This window comes from Centruroides vittatus, unplaced genomic scaffold (assembly GCF_030686945.1).
Source record: "Centruroides vittatus isolate TY-2023 unplaced genomic scaffold, ASM3068694v2 contig_459, whole genome shotgun sequence".
Taxonomy (NCBI): domain Eukaryota; kingdom Metazoa; phylum Arthropoda; class Arachnida; order Scorpiones; family Buthidae; genus Centruroides; species Centruroides vittatus.
Window position 1 is genome coordinate 1,457,442 of NW_027122255.1, and position 17,969 is coordinate 1,475,410.

A 17,969-nucleotide genomic window follows, 5' to 3' on the forward strand; every position below is an offset into this window, starting at 1 on the left:
TATTCAAGTCCAGGCTTATCAAAAATTTTTTATATTTAATAAATTTAAATATAGCAACTGTCATACTTTCTGTATACTACACAGTTCAATTTTACTTGATATCTTGCTGATTTGAATATAATGCTGGAAGATTCTTTTTTGTATCAGTTGTGATATTAGATGAGAATTCCAAGATGTACAATAGAACCTGTTTAAAAAGTTTCCATCTAAAATGTTTTCTCACATAAGTTCAATTTCTCCGGTTCTGGCATTTACTCCAAAATGTGTGTGTTAAAATTTCCAACATAACAAGTTTTTGTGTAACAAGTTTTCCCATGTAGGAAATTCCAAAATATCAATCCTGTCAATGATATTTACCCACTTAAGAAGTTTATGTTGGAGACAAATTGTAATCTTTGTCCTCTCTACTTTATCATTTATAAAAATAGTAGTTTTAGTAAAATAACTCTGGATGATCACCATAGTTTATAGCAAACACTTGCATATCTGAGATGGTCACTAAATTAGCTTGGGTTTTATTGTTTTCATATTCCCTACACAATGCTGATTGCATTGCATAGGGAGTATGAAAACAATATCATATTTCATGACGACACAGTCATTTCATCATATGCTGTAGTCAGTGCATCTTATTATTCTATCTTACACTATGCTATATTATATTACTTTAATATTGAAATAAAATTGATTATACAGATAAAAAAAATTTGTTTTTTTTACAATTCCTGCATAAGTGGTGTTTTTCTGCCTAAGATGTTTTTCAGAGTGGTCCCTTCAAAAACTTCCTAACAGGATTCTACTGTAACTTTTAGTAAAGATAAACAATAATTTTCTGCCAGCCGTAACAAAGAAAGTAATTACATTGAATATATTATCATTTATCTATTAATTAATTTAGCTACTGATGGAAGCTTATCAATTTAATCAATAAATTAATAATCTCTGATGAATTTGAAAATGAATGTGATTGACCAAGTAAGAGTGGATTATGGTGTCTGGATAACTATTTTTTTTTATAATGTTTTGTTTCAGAATAAGATTACAAACATTTTTCTATTGTCCTCTTAGTTGCCACAGGCAGAAAGAGTAAAAACAGTATATAACATTACATATACACATATATACTTTTTCAAATCTAAATGGCAATGCAAAGATTTATTTGTAGGAAAGATAGTAGTCAAGTGATTTTTTGTGAGAACTTTCTTAACAATAAGGAACAAATAAACCATTTGAAGTTTTTGTGTGTAATATTGCATGCAATGGAACATCAGAATGAGAAGTGAAATACAGGACTTATGGCAATCACAATTTGGATGTACAAATCATTGATAACTATAAATTTAAAAAAATATTTTTTTTGAAGTATACTGTACTTTTACTATATATTTTAGGATTTTTATAACATATTTGTACACTAATTTAATGGGTATTTTGTAACACAAATTTAGATTTATTTATCAGTGATCAAAATTTTTAAATACTTTAAATGATAAATTTATGCTTTAAACAAGTAGAAAAGCATTTTATTAAAATAATTTACTATTAAAATAAACATGATATTGTACAAATATTTATTCAGTGTAAAATTTGTTTAAAAATACAAAATTTATAACCTTGTAAACATAATATTTGTTGTGTTTACTAGAAAAGTTTCATTAGAAAAATTGTTAATTTGAAATAATTTGTTATTAATACAGTGAAACCTCAGTATACGATTTTAATCCATTCCTGATGTTTGGACTTATACCGAATAGGACGTATACCAAACCAACCTTTCCCATAAGAAGTAATGTAAAAATGATTAATCTGTTCTCATGTAAAAAAAACCCTCTTGATATGATATATTAATGGGGTTGTAAAATAATTTAAACACTGTTTGAGCACATTAATAAAAAAATAAATTTTATTATAGATTTTTAAAGTTATTGCAGTATATTGTATTATATTATTTAAATCATTAAATCAAAATTAAATCAAATCAAACTCTCCTTAATACTAATAATCGGTTTAGAAATTGATTAAACCCTTTTCGCAACGTTAGCAGATTTAATAATGTCTTTATTTTTCACGATTGTTGATATCGTCATTCTTGGAATATAGTATGCAACAGTTAAATCTCAAACACCCATGCCACCTTCATATTTCTCAACAATCTCTTTTTTCAGTTCCATTGTGATTCTAGTCATTTTTTTTAGTTTTCTGTTGCTTTTCATTTGCCTTTTTGCAATTCATGATTAATAAAAATAATAAAATTTTACTTACAAATTAAAATCAGAAGAAATTTAACAAAGTTATAAACCGTGGGACTGTGAACGTCTAATCTGGTCTAGTACACCGATAGTGCTACTTGTTCATAGATGGTGCGTATAATTGAATTAAGTCGTATACCGAGCAAAATTTGTTTCGTCCAAACAGGATGTATTCCGAATTGGACATATTCTAAAGCAGACGTATACCGAGGTTCTACTGTACATGAAAATATTAAAAATAAGTGTGTCAGTTTAAGATAGGATTAATGATTTACTAGTGGTATTCAAAAAAATATTTTTTTAGAAAGCAGCAAAAGAACTTCTATATCCAATTTCAACACAATTCACAGAAGCATTAGTAGCAGCTCTTCTAGTTCCAGATGGTGTAAATTCAGATAGTGGGCTGAAAAAAGATGTTCTTAATGTAAGTGTTTTTTTTTGTTATATTAAACTTTTGAAACTTAAAAAACTTTATAGATACCATCACTCAGTTCACAATTCAGCTGTATTATGTTGTTTTATATTTGAGATTAATTGAATTAGTTGTGATTTATATAAGCCTTGTTTCTTTTAAACATTTTAAAATTTTATGTAGTGAATCAATAAATTATGCTTTTTTGGAAATAATTTAGAATTATTATTTTTTAGCATTTCTTAAAAATGACTTTCCAAGAATTATTTGCTTTATACATAGTATTTGGAAGAAATTTTTGAATTAAACATTTTGAATTATGAAGAACATGTATTGCTTTTTATATAGAGTGCTGCTGTTTTATTACAAAATAAGTAAGCAAATAAGAATATAAAAATAAAACAAATTTTAAAATATTTTGGAAACATGAAAAATATTTTATCAATATCAGTTCATTAAGAAATTAACACATTTTACACATTTGAATTAAAATATATGAAATTCATAAAAGTAATGAAATTTAACAAGACTTGATACAATGTTTTGTTTTTGATAAATATGTAACAGATTTACTTTAAAGTGGACAGTTTTCATTTATTATTAAATAGCAATAAACTGATAATGGAGATTCATATTTTAAATTATTGTTATTTTGCAAATGTCATGCTCAGCTCATACTGGTTCGAAGTGCTATGCTGGACTAAAGTCAAGGCATAGCTACCCAAACAAATTTACTTCAGGCTTCTGTGTTATTGGTATGTGTGTCAACATCTAGAAACTTTCTAACAATGCCTAACTCACGAGTGCGGACCTTGTTAACCTGGGCAACGTCCGATCTGGTATTACATTTGGATTGTGTTATTGGATTACAGATGTGGGTTCAGTCACTCTTGACTTCATTTCTCCCCACACTGGCATGGGTGACCTACCATGAGCAGATGCTCCAGCCAGCATAGCTCTGGTTCATCAGAATTACTGAGTTCTCTCACCACAGCAAGATGGTGACTGACAACAGAGTTATTATTATGCAACTTTAAAAATAAAACAGTAATAAACACTAATATTTATCATTAAGAACTCTTCTGTGAAATTAAAATTTAAAACATTGAGTTTTATAACAACAAATATATAAACGTGATTCAAATTAGTAATGCCAAATGAACCTCTGGAATATGAATTAATCTTCTTACATACAGTCCAGTTTATATTCTGGCAGTTTGTTTGGCATTGAGTATTATCCATTGGAACCTAAAAATAACATTTACACTGCACATATTTTTTCAGATTAAACTGAATTGTTTACTAAACCATAAAAACAACAAATAAAAATTCCTATATTGTATGATAATTAAAATAATTGAATGTTTAAAATTAGCATCTCTGAATATTAAAATATTATTAAAAAGTAGTCCATTACTTATCAAAAAATTCTTTTTTTATATAATTAGTTTGAAATTATGAATTGAGTTATATTTATTGATAATTGGAATAGATTGCATTATATTTTACATATATTTTGTAGGTAATCTTAGTTTAATCTCTGAAATTATATTTTTATTGTTAATATGTGTGATGGAATAATGTACTCAAGACTAAGTTTTATTGGTTGTGTGCAAAGTTGCTAGATAATTGTATCAGATTCTTCCATGTAATTTTTGATTCAGGAAATTTTTTTGAAGCTAGTTTATTTTTTTTATTATTTAACAGTTATAGATTTTAAAGATTTAATAATATAATGCATTATGATATTCAAATTGTATTCAAATTGGGAAATAAGGTATGTGCTTAGAAAATTGCCTTACAGAATAATGAGTACTTTGCTGTTAATTAAAATTTGTGTATTGCTAATTTATTATAATCATCTACATTGTGTTATAATACAACACATATGTAAACACATTCAAACAGATATTACTGTTGTATTGTAATGATGAAATATGCTATTGTATAATAATATATTAGTTTATTTCAATTTGGGTTTTGGAATGGGCATTTGGGCATTTTTGGAATGCTGTTAAAATATATATATATATGTATGTATGTATGTATATAGGCAACTAATTGCAAAATGAAAATGTTTGTTAAAGTTTTTGTTAAACAGTTTCTTTTGCAGGCCTGCTCTGTGCACTAAGTATTACTGTAAAGTATATGATAATTTATGTTTAGTTTGAATCTTCTTCTTTCATTATATTCTGAACCTATAGTTTTCAAATAATAATTTATTCAAAAGAAACTTTGTATGATGTGAAATTATAATGAAAAACATTTGATTAAATTATTCAGTGAGATCATTTTTATTTTAAATATTGCTTCATAAATGTTTAATGCTTCAGGAATGTTTTTTTAAATCTTATAACATAAATATACATAATCTAACTTAAACATTTTTGTATGTAAATTTTAATGTTGAAAATTTTAAAAAAGTTAGCTGAAAATCATTTTTACATCAGGTCAGTATGATTAAATGTATAATTTTTAAAAATGATAATGTTTTATTGTTTCAGGCATTAACATTATTGGTTAAATGTGTACCAAAACTTATGTCCTCTTGGCTACCTCATATTTTAACTCCTGTATGGAATGCACTTACTGAGAGTGCTAGCATGTATCCTTTTATTTTTATTTGTATTTCTAGCTATTTTTTATGTGTTTGATTGAAATAATAAAATTATAGTATGGATTTTAATTACTTAGAAATTAAAATAATAAGGAATAAACATACCATATATTTCTGCAGATAAGACAAGGTATCAATTTTTGGCAAAGTTTTATAGTTTTAGCATATATCTGTCTTATAAGACGACCCCAAACTATCAATGGCCTATGAATTTAGTTTAGATCAGCGATCATCATCTGGATAATAATACTGTATAGTGTATATGGAATTATGTCATATTTGTAATTTTTCAAATGAACAAATTTTATTTTCTGTTTTGCTGTTGTTGCAAACGTTCGCACTGATTCAGGCATTTGGGTAATGTCCTTGACTATTCACAAAAACATCGTATGGGTTATTCTATTTTGTGGACATGCCCTACTCTCTACTAGTAAATAATTATGGTTTGTCTGTTTTTTTTTTTATAATAGTTTTAATTTATATAAATTTCAATCTAATTTTTTTGTATGTCCTATAAGACGACCCCAGATTTTGGGGCATTTTTTTTATGATTCAACTATCGTCTTATCTGCAGAAATATATGGTAATTACACTTTCAATGCTTATAGAAAATTTAACATACTAACTTTCTAGCATCTATTTAACTTCATTAAGAAAAAAATAAAATAAAAACTCTTATTAGATATCGAATCATAAAATATTTTATGTTGATTTTGTTTTCACAAAGCAGGCATATATTGGTGATATAATTAACATTGTCATAACATTGATCAACTTGCACCGAGCAAATGGACTTGATTAATATTGAGATCTTTTTGAGAGGTGGGAAATGTCTGAGCAAAATTATCTATGTTAGAATAAAGATATGAATTATCTTTATTCTTTCAGATCCCTTACAGAAATGAAATTTTTAATTACATAGCTATCTGACTAACCTCTTGTTTTGGAACTTCATAGTCATTATGAAAAAAAATCAAGTAACCAAAATTACTTATTTATAAATGTATGTTTCATATTTTCTATTTTATGAATGTTTGTTTATTATAGTTAAGTTGTTATATTTTGAAGCAGAGTTAGTTTTATTTATTTATCTGCATTGCAAATGTCAAGGAAGAGCTTTTTTCATGTTTATCATGGGTCCAATAGGAGTCTACTTCTGAGTCAATTGTACAATGATTCAGTAGTGAGGGAACTCTGTATTAAATCATCTATGAGAATTTAAAGTTTTTAACTTGAACTGAGATCTCCCAGGATGACTGCTAATGTTTTTACTTTCTTGGTTATTCAATTATATTTGTTTATACAATAACTGTTTTTGTCCAGTTTTACAAGGATTTGCAAAACTAATAAATAGAAAATAGTTACCTCTGCTTGCAACAAACCTCTGTATGGTATAAAATGACATCCTTGGCCATCATTGAGAATTCAGTAATTCATAAACTGTTCTTAAGTTGTTAAATAATGTATATTTTAAATACCATATTTATTCTAATAAACAGTTTGCTGTCAGTAACTTTTTTCAGCTTGCAACTAAGTTGCTTATTAATATAACTTAATGCTTATAACTAAGTGTTTATTAATAGATGGTGACTCATTCCTATTCTTTGGGGATTTGGTATTGTTTATTTGAGGGTTACTATTAATGGAATAAATCTAGTGATTTCTTTATTAGGTTAATGTTACCTTAGGTAGCCAAGATGGCGGCTTGTCTCTGATTCTGGCATGGAAACAGTGGGACGCACATTCTAACCTAACCTAACCTATTCTAATAATTTTGTTGCTAATAATTATGGTAATTTATTAGAATAGGTTAGGTTAGAACGTGCATCCCACTGTTTCCTTGTTGGAATCAGAGATGAACTGCCATCTTGGCTACCTAAGGTAACATTAACCTTTTATTATTTGAACAACAATGCAACACTGAACATACACATCTTTTTTCAACATAGATAAAGTAAGGATGACAATTCTGAATACGATGTGCATTTTTTCGGTTTACAATAAGTTTATCTTCCTCCACTCTGGATACTATTAAAGGGCAGTATTTATTAGAATAAATATGGTAGTTTAACAATTTGTACATTTGTGATATTTGTCAATTTATTATTTTTTTCATTTAACTTTTTTTCATATGATTTAAATATGAAATCTAACAAGAATATTTTATTTCATGTAAATAATCCTATTAAAAAATTTCCTTAATTTAGATTGTTAGATATGTAAAAACGGTTGTTAATGATACAGAAGATGCAAATAATCCTGTAGATTCTGATGGTAAATATTCTGAAAATATTGTATTTAATATTAATATACTTTTTTTAAAATACAAAAATTATATTTTACAGGTGAAGTATTAGGATTTGAAAATCTTGTATTTAGTATATTTGAATTTGTCAATGTGTTAGTTGAGAGCCCAAAATTTAGAAACTTTGTGAAAAAAGGATTATCAGATTTAATGTATTATATTGTACTATATATGCAAATAACAGAAGAACAAGTAAGTTAATGTAAGATTTCATGCAACAAAATTTATATTTGTTAATAAATTAATAAGAATTAATTTTATACTAGATAAATATATGGACGAATAATCCAGATCAGTTTGTTGAAGATGAAGATGAGGAAACATTTTCTTATTCTGTTCGCATATCTGCTCAGGATCTGCTTTTGGTAATGATTCTTCCACATTTTATAAGAAAATTAATTATAATAATTTTTTCTTAATTTGGCAATTTCTTTAAAATAATTGTTGATATATATCTCTCAAGTACAAAATATTACAATTGTGATTCTGAAGAAATATAGTAGTGATGGGACAATGAATCAGGAATTAGAAAATTGGACATTTTCTGGGAATTAGAATTGAGAAAATCTCGTCACAATTTCCAATTCTTCAAAATGATTCTTCCACATTTTATAAGAAAATTAATTATTTGTTCTACTCAATGTTAAAAATTTTTTAAATTAGGATATTAACAATTAAATATTAGTTTATTGGAAACTTTCATGTTGACAAAGCAGAGAGTATGTGACATTCCTCAAACACGAGATGACATCTGTCACGGCAGTCTCTGTTTACTAGATTATCTTAGTAACCATGTTCTGTCCCCCTTTTTAGGGGAGATATAGGGTTGTCATCCAGAATAATGACCAAAAACATTTTTGATTTTAAAAATAGAGAAAATATATATATATATATTTATTTATTTATATTTTCTTTCTTAAATTAGCAATACAATACATTTAATTTTTTATGTTTGTCAATAAATTTTATCTGAATAATTTAATATTGAACTTGCACAAAATTCAAAATTTTGAATAATTAGCTAAAATTAAAGAATTTCCAAGTTGTGATCATTAATACAAAAAAAAAAAAGTATATAATTTTAATAGACTAGTTAATAGTAAATGATTCTTTTTATTTAAGATAATTCTATTTTCATGAAAAGCAATTTATAAAGTGTTCAGTTTCCTTTCAACATAAATTGAAATTCCTACTGCTGTTACAAATTTTTTTATAAATACTTTTGAAACATTGCTTTTGAATTTAAAGTAAATTTTACAACTTAATTAAGCTTAAAAAGTTATCTTTCAATTTTTTAGTTCATTAAAAGTTGAAATTTGAAGAAGTAGAATGAATTGTTTAAAAGTGATTACATTTCAGTATCCTATATAATTTGTTTTGAGATGATGTTTCAATAGTTTTAAAAAAGTTTTCTAACTTCTTAATTTTTTTCCTAGTCTTTATGTCAAGAATTTGATGATGATAGTACTGTTGGTTTATGCAATGCTATTAGTAAACATTTAGAAGAAGCAGAAATAGCAAGGAATTCAGGAAATCCTTTTTGGTAAGTTGTTAAATTATATTCATACATAGAATAGCATATAATATCTGTGTTACTAAGTGTTGTAATGTTGGCAATTTAAAAGTCATGATTTGTGTTTTTGTTTTTTACAAAACAAAAACACAAAATTTATCTAAAATATCTTAAATATATAATTTGTAATATCATACTCTTAACATATACTTTAAAAATAAAAAATCTTGAAATTTATAGGCAGAATTTCTCTTGAACCTCTAGTTTTAACCTATACACTTTGTACATTAAGATTATTCCTAAATTTAAACTTCTTATGTAACCAAATACATTTTTAATATTACTATGTTTAACTTGTGCTTTATTAATGTAAAATAAAACAAATAAACATTATAAATAGAAATGTGGATTTAAGAATCTGAAGGGCATTAGTATGGCCTTTGGTGTTCCCACCTAAATCCACAATCAGGCCAAACTTTTTGGCCAAAGTCTTCTGTATAAGACAGAAGTTTTAAGTGGTGTAGAGGTTTTTGTTATAATAATAAAATGGATTGGTGCAACAGGAAGTGTATAACAAAACTTTTAATCTGAAACTTGGTTTCTATAATTGGAATGTTGAGGAAAGATCAAATAGATTTTAATATTTGAATTGTAGTAATATAAGAAATAACCAAATTTAGGTGCCAAAAATTTTTTCTTTCAAGTTTACCTACAAAGGAGTTATATTAAATTGTTTGTGTTTTGGTCTTCTCAAACTAAACATTGAAATTGAAATAATATATATAAGATTGTTTTTTTCTTAATATAACAAGTCAACTTATACAATAGTTGAATATTTATTATTTTGATTAAAAGAATACTTATAGATGAAAAGAATGTTGTCTCCTTAATAAGCAAAATTTACCTCTTCAGAATACAATTTTATACAAGATTTTAAACTAAATATTTCCAAAAAAAAAAAAAAAAACAGGTGTATTAGTATCCATCAAAAAGTTGTTTTACTTTTGCATTTGTGAAGATAGTTTTTGAAAAACTATAGTTAAACTTTAATGAAATAAATTGAAAGTTAGAAAAATGCTTTAATGAACTCTGCAAAGTTAGCAGAATTGGTTAAGACATTATTCCTTATTTACAAGAGTGAAGATTTGAATTCAGCTTTGTTTTATCAATTATTTAGTGAGATTATTGGTTAGAAAAATACATATAATTGAAAATTATGTTGCATTTACTGAAGTAAAGTAAAAACACAAAAAGTAGAGAATATTTATTTGATTAAACTTGTATACTATAATAATATGGTTTGTACTTTGATATAATTTTATATAATTAAAGACATTTTGTGCAATTTTATAAGTTCCTAATTTTTCTTTAATCATATTTACTAATTAATTTATTTTTTCATTGTCACATCTTCAGTTTTGACTTCTGATGGATTACTGTAGTAAATTTTTTTCTGATTAAAAATTAAAATGCCATTGGTTATTGATATTAAATTTTCTAGAATAGAAACTAGAACGTATAGATGAGTGCCTCTATCTATATTTTCACTTGTGGCTTTCTATCTTTGTATTTTAATATCCTTTTCATTTTTTATAATTTTTGTGTTCTTGTAAAAAAAGTTGATATTTATTAATAAATAAAAATTATAAATATATTATTATATTTCTCAACTAAAATTTTATAATTAATTAGTAAAAATGAAATCTTTTATTAATTTTTCTTAATTGGCTACATATATATAAATGAATTTAATATGTAGCAACATTATGTAATAAGTTAGCACTGACTGATTACATATACTTATACAGTGGGTGATCGGTTAATGAACATAATCCCTTCCAAGACTTTGTTCGCTGTGGTAAATCATTAACTGATTATTGATTTACCATAGGTTTTTATGGGAATTTGATTAATTCATTCTGGAGACCCCAAAGTATATATATATATACTTTCTTACTACATTTATTTATATGTAATAATAAAAATACATATACAGTAAAACCTGTCTATGGCCCACGGTTCCTTTAAAAAGTGGTCTTTTAGACAGATGGTCATCCAATATAGGTGGTGCTGTAATACCGTATTTCCATACGTATTTTGTGCACTTTTTAGCCATTAATGAAAATTATTTCATTAGATCTGAGTAGTCCAATTTTCCTTTACTTTGTGGGTCAAAGGAATTTTTAAGCTCAAAATTCTTGACTTCTCAACCAGAGAGTTAATTTTTTGTGAGTGATTGATAAAAATGAGACATTTTGAATTATAAATTAAATAACAAAGAGTGTAGCTAGGTAACATTTTAAAGAGAGCACTGAGCAGTAAGCTAGCTTATTAAAGTAGTAGTAGATACGTGATGTAGTCATGTCACTTATATATACATGATATTGTCTGCATTAAATTCCTTTTATATTATAATTTGGATTGTGTTTATTTTTGTGAAAGTTAAATCTTGCTCTTAGCTAGAGTGAAAGATAGATGGCTTAGCTACTTCTAGAAAATTTTGATCACTTTTATCCATTGCTTCAAATGATAAAATTTTGTTTATAGATTTGTCTAAAAAATATAAATAACTAATTTTTAACATGTATATTTTAAATATTTTTGTACCTTTTTGTACATACATTATTTAATAGTATTATATCAGGGCTTCTAACAGAATCAATGAGTGACTTAGATACATATTTTACATGCATATGCAATATTTAACATTATTTAATTATTTAGTAAATACGATTACAGCTGACCCTTGGTAATCCGACGCTTTTGTAATCCAACATGCTCAGTAGTCTGACGCACCTTCCGTCAAGGTCACTCCGTCCTGTTACGTGTCTGCTTGCACAGAAGGATGTTGCGACATGAATCTCCCCACTCAATTCTTACACAATGACACACATTTCTTGTGTTTTCTGTGAGCAGTTCTGTACATACTGTATGTACATTTATTGGCTTCCATATTTCTTTTAATAAACATGTTTTAGTTAACCAAAATGGGAGTTTCATTTCTATATTAACCTAGGCAGCATTTTACTCATAAAATGTAGGAATATTGTAGTCTACTGCTAGCAAAACAATGCCAAATATGTAATCACTTATGGTAATCCAACACCCCTTTGGTCCCATATCTGTCAGATTATCAAGGGTCAGCTGTATTTAAAAATTACTGAAAATATTTTCACTATCATTTTCAGAATTTCCCAAATATAAAAAATTTATTAAAAAGTAATGTTTGTGTGTTTGTTTATGTTTAAGGGTTTCAATGGAAAAAATTTTTAGGGGTTGATACATGAAAAGGATTGGAACCCCTATATTATATTAATTTCAAAAATTTTTCATTGATGATCCTTTAGCTCCTTGTTTCCTGGGTACTTCATAACCCCAGAATCCCTGTAAGGCTATCATAGTGTCACCTCTACCACAGTTGGTCTAGCTAAGACCTTGAGTTAACATTTATAAGGAGAGTTAGGAATAATAAAAATAAAGTTAATAAAACAAATAATTATTTTAATTACATTAGTTGGCTTTGTATGAGATGGATATTCAAAATAAAAACTTAATAAAGATTTTAGTTAGAAAATTAGTTTTAAAATTTATTTTCTTCATTTCTTTAAAGTTAAAATAGAACTGCACTGTAATGAAATCAGATGTGTCCATCATTATTATTGACCAGAACAGGAATTATTTTAGTTTCAAACAACTATAAATGCAAAAATAATTAAAGTATTTAATAACTATATAACTACTATCAAAATATATGCAGATTATTATCAAAGTCAGGCCAGATGGTAAATAGACTGACTCTTATTACTGCATATTTTTTGTAGCCCAGCTAAGATTTGTGAAATGTACTCTAAAATTTGTTTACAATCATGTAATATTTGAAACAGCAAATAATTAAATTAATTCACTGCAACAGAAATTTGTTTTTACAGCTTGAATTTCCAGGAAAGTTAGGAGATTTAAATTTACTAAAATTTAGTTAGGGTATCAATTCATCGTAAGATTTATTTTGACCAACCAGCACAATGGGACTTTCCCCCAGACCCAAATGATCAGTCCATCACTGCTTTTAAACCACTAAGTTTATCTTCAGGGAATAAAATTTACATAAATAATAAAACATATACAAAATTTAACTCTAAACAAATCATTCTTGAATACTTATTCATTTTAAGTTTATGAACCATACTTTCTTGATTCTAAGATGCATTATGAGTTTGAAAACAAATTAAGATTTTTTTTATAGAAGGAAAATTTTTAAATAATTAATTTTAATGTTTTATGAAGTAACTAGTTAGAAAAAAAAAATACAAATATGAAATAGGTATGTTTAATGGTTTTTTGGTTAAAGTTTACCTAGGGAACCCCAATGGCCGCACTTCCGGTCGCCATTTTGTTTGCTGTACTACGCACGCATACTACGTTCAAAAAATTATGCAAATTAGTTAGTATGTATAATTTTTTGAAAAAATAATAATTACATTAGTAAAAAATAAATGTTTTAAGATTATTTTGCAATTTCAGCTAGCTATGAAATATAAAACAAACTGTTACTCACGTGTTTGACGCTCTGTCATACATTTCCTTTCCGTTTCTTCTCGCTTTTCCTTGATTTGCGATCCCTATCGCTGATGTTTCTCTTTTTACTTGATATTTTTACACGTTTTTTAGTTTTACCACACGAATGTGCCTTACTTTTTTTCCCCTTCTTACACTCGTCGCTTTGTGTAGCAGCTGGAATGGACTCCGGTTCTTTTCATTTCGGCTCGATTCCGGACCCTTCTCTGCACACACCTCCTACAACCCACCTCGTCCCCTTCAATTTTCTACCTTTCTCGTATTTTCTCTTTGCAATTGCTGTTTCGTCTATTTCCACAACTTCATTTATCCCGCCAATCTTAAAAGTACATAGGTTATTAATGGAAACCATCATAACAAAATGTAAAAAGTTTGCCCAGTCGACTGGTGTTTTTTTGGAGATTCCCAAAGCTCCAGCAGCAACAGTTAGCGAACACTCTAAACACAGTAGGTGCCAGATAAATGACAAAATACTCTCCCACGACAAACGACCACATTTCCCTTTAAAGGTTCCTTGGAAAGCTGAATAATTTGTCTTGCAAACATTACATCGCATCGATACAGAGTTTTTATCTGCTCTATACATTAATTTACGACGTTTCCCACATTTGTCGCATACCTCTTCTACATGTTGCAAATTCGAGAATATTGCAAATTTCACAACACTAGGTATTTTCTTATCTATTGCCAAATCATCGAAACCAGAGTACTTTAATCTAAAGAAACGGCCGGAGGTGCAATTAATCCAAAAATTTTCAGAATTAATGTATGTAGTTTCCATTTTGTCACCAAAAAAAAAAAAAAACTTCTTACAACAATTACGAATACGATAGAATTATTAAATTTGCTGCACATTGAATCACGAAAAGTAGACGGAATAAAAACTTACCTATTTACTATTAAAAATAGCAGAAAGTAGCATTTTCTCTTCAAAATTGTTTAACTGGTGAAAAAAAAAACCACTCGCAGCAGTCGAGCCGTCACGAAAAACAAAAAATTTGCATACGATAACGTTATTTAAAAATTGCGCCACCTACACCGAATTTCTAACATCACCTGCCGTCGAGATTACCGGAAGCGCGGCCATTGGGGTTCCCTAGGTAAACTTTAACCGGTTTTTTTTTTTTTTTTTGTTCTTCTGATGTAGCATTAAAATAAATAACTATTTGTTTTAATGCTGCATCATAATGTCTTCTTGAAGAAATTTTAAACATTACAAAGAAGTTTAAATTAAATGCTCTTTACTAGAAGAGTTTATTTGAACTAATGTGAGCACTGAGCAGTGTAGCCAAAAATTGGTTTGTTATTAATGCATCATGTGGTTTACTTATGATGGCTACTGATTGTTATTTTGGATTTCAAGTGTAAAGATACCATTTATTGGGCTGCAATTTTAAAATTGCAGATCTATAAATTCCTGCATTCAGTCTGGTTTTTTTCCCCTTAATCTCTAGAATGGAGTTAGGTAGATTAAAGTTGAGACCAGAGATGGAAAGCTTAGGAGCTGAAGGCCCTCGATTAACTATACATGAACTTCCAGTTTTCAACAATTTAAAAATTTTTTCCAGAAAAAAGTTAGATAGATGACTGGCATGATAATCTTGTTAACAGGAAAAATATGATGTACGGGGACAAGACATTACTACTAAAATAAAGAACATTGTGCATTCAGATCTAAAAAATTGTAGCCAGGCATTGCGAATTACACTACCCTGACTTCCAGTCCGATCTCATCTTCCAGTATACAGTCAAACCTGTTTTTATGCGCTCTTTTTATGTGCGATTTTTATTTGTGCGATTTTTTTAATGCGAATTTTTAATTTGTGCGGTATAGTTGGCGACTAGTCTCATGCGATTCGTCATGTCTTACGTTGACTTATTATAGCTAAATAAACTTATTATAGCATAAATGCACTTATTATAGTAATATTATTGCACGAATATGCGAAAAATGAAATAATTTACTTTTTAAGTCAACAAAACACCACCTGGACAAAAATATGTAAAACAGACGATAGACCAGACGATGCAGTCAAGTGCTGACATCTGTTGTCAATAAATTCTATTTCGTACGGTTTTGAGTTATTTTCTATGTGAGACTTTTTTTATGCGGTCCCTGTTGACCGCATAAAAAAAAATATATTTTAATTGTGTTGCGAAAACTATTATTTACAGCCATTCGTGAAGTTTCGTGAGATTTTTTTTATGCGTTTTTTTTAATGCGGTCCCTATCCCCCGCATAAAAACAGGTTTGACTGTATATAGCATTATGCTATAACCATTGTTGGTTACTACAGTGCTGGCTGGGGGTGCATTAAGTGCCTTTGTCCTGTAAACTCCCATATAAGACACTCAACCAACTATTATATATCTTGGCAAGGCATATATGTATAAACAAACAACTCTATGAAAACCTGATACATTATAATAATAAAGCCAACCACTGCCGTATGTCATTGAGCTATATAATGGCTATATTAATAATAAATTACCAAACAATTTGACCCTAGAGGGAGGCATTAGGTGCCTCCCTCTAGGGTCAAATTGTTTGGTAATTCATCTTTAGGATCAAATTATTGAATTTATTATGAGATGGCATCTAATGCTTCCCTCTAGGGTCAAAATGTTTGGTAATTTATTATTAATATAGCCATTATATAGCCTGATCATATGGCAGTGGTTGGCTTTATTGATCAAATAATAGTTTAATTCAATGTTTTTAAATTAAGAGAGATTATTTGCAATTATCTAATACTTTCATCATATTTTCCATTTTAACTTAATTAAAGAAGTAAAATAATTAATTTTATTAATTTAACAAAAACAAAACTAATCAATAGAATATTTTTAAATTATTTGTTTTTTTACTGTACTTTTATAAATAAAATTTTGTATCAGTCAAATTGAATAATGAGCAATTAAGTAATGTGTTTTGTTAAGTAAGTCAATTTAAGTTTGATTTATTAGAACATACTGAGAAATTTATAATTTAATATCAAAATTTCAATTATAAAAAAAGCAATAAAAGTAATTTTTTGTACCAGGTTATTAATGAAATTTATTGCTTTTTATAATTGATGGCTGTTAATATGCACAAAATGAAAAATTTACTGGAAGGAAAGTGCAAATCGAAGTCACACTGATCACACTAATATGCCAATTATGTATGAAAATTCGAATGTTCAAGATCTGAACTACTGTGGTCCTGAGACATTCGGATTTTAGGTGAGTTTCTAATCCTTTTTGGTTGAGAGAATAATTTCTCTGATGTAAAATACTTGATGTAAACTCAAATTTAACAATTTACAATTTTTGAAAAATGTAATTTTCAAAAATATTGTTTTTTTTTATTTATTGCTTAAATATAGAAATTGCTATTGTTTATTCATTACTAGACCAAGTATATTAATAATTAATACTAAATTTATTGGAATGTATGATTGTTTAGAATATTTGGCTAATAATTTTTTATTCAATGAAATTTGTATTATAGATAAATTATTAATAAATGGCTACAATTTCATGAATAAATATTTTAAATAAGTTTTAGAATTATATGGAAATAAAACTGGATTTGAATCTGCAGTTCTTAAAATTTATGCAAATTCATTATCAGTTATGGATTCTAAACACATTGTTGATGATTTTTCATTTATATAAGAAATTATTATGACTATGTAATGAAAGTTATAAGTTCATGTGCATTTTTTCATGTTGTACTAAGTTGACTGGGGAAATTTCATTTTAAAGATAAAGTTTTAGCCATTTCAGTAGCAAATAACAAAGAAGCATATTACTAACTTTTAATTTAATATGGTGCTGTTTTGAAATGTACTTTAAGATTATTTTTAATTTGTGATTCAGTCAGAAATAAACTTTAATTTTATTATGTTGAATAGTATAGATGTATCTACAGCATTTGCCATTGCAAGACTGGAAGCTATTTTTTTGTGATATCTTTAAGGGCTTTAGTTACTGTGATTTCTATTGCTTGTTTATAGTCAGTGAATTTCTGATCAAGAAAGATATAAGTGTACTTTGCTTATTCCTTTGACTTTGCCCCTGCAAACTTTTATCTGTTTTCTAAAATGAAAGCAATTCAAATTCTGGAATAAGCAGCAGAGTAGAAACCTCAGAAACAAAACTATTAAGGATATAAAAAAATGTCTTCCAAGGATACTTTTGACATGTGGTATAGAAGTTGGCAGTCTTGAGTAAGTGCAGGAGGAGCTTGCTTTGAAGGTAGAATGATGTAAGTTTTCTGCATTATATAACAAAACTTGTACCAAAAGTTTGGT

The 17,969-nt window shown here is 27.3% G+C and overlaps 1 protein-coding gene across 1 annotated transcript in view; it reads left to right on the forward strand.

Moving 5' to 3' along the window:
* Window positions 1–17,969, forward strand: part of Ipo9 (Importin 9) — a 75,243-nt gene that overhangs the window by 31,766 nt on the left and 25,508 nt on the right. Inside the window, exons 6-11 of the mRNA XM_067272912.1 lie at window positions 2,554–2,673; window positions 5,166–5,266; window positions 7,494–7,552; window positions 7,624–7,775; window positions 7,850–7,948; window positions 9,020–9,126. Of these exons, the coding sequence (XP_067129013.1) occupies window positions 2,554–2,673; window positions 5,166–5,266; window positions 7,494–7,552; window positions 7,624–7,775; window positions 7,850–7,948; window positions 9,020–9,126 (638 nt within the window). The remainder of the gene's footprint in view (window positions 1–2,553; window positions 2,674–5,165; window positions 5,267–7,493; window positions 7,553–7,623; window positions 7,776–7,849; window positions 7,949–9,019; window positions 9,127–17,969) is intronic.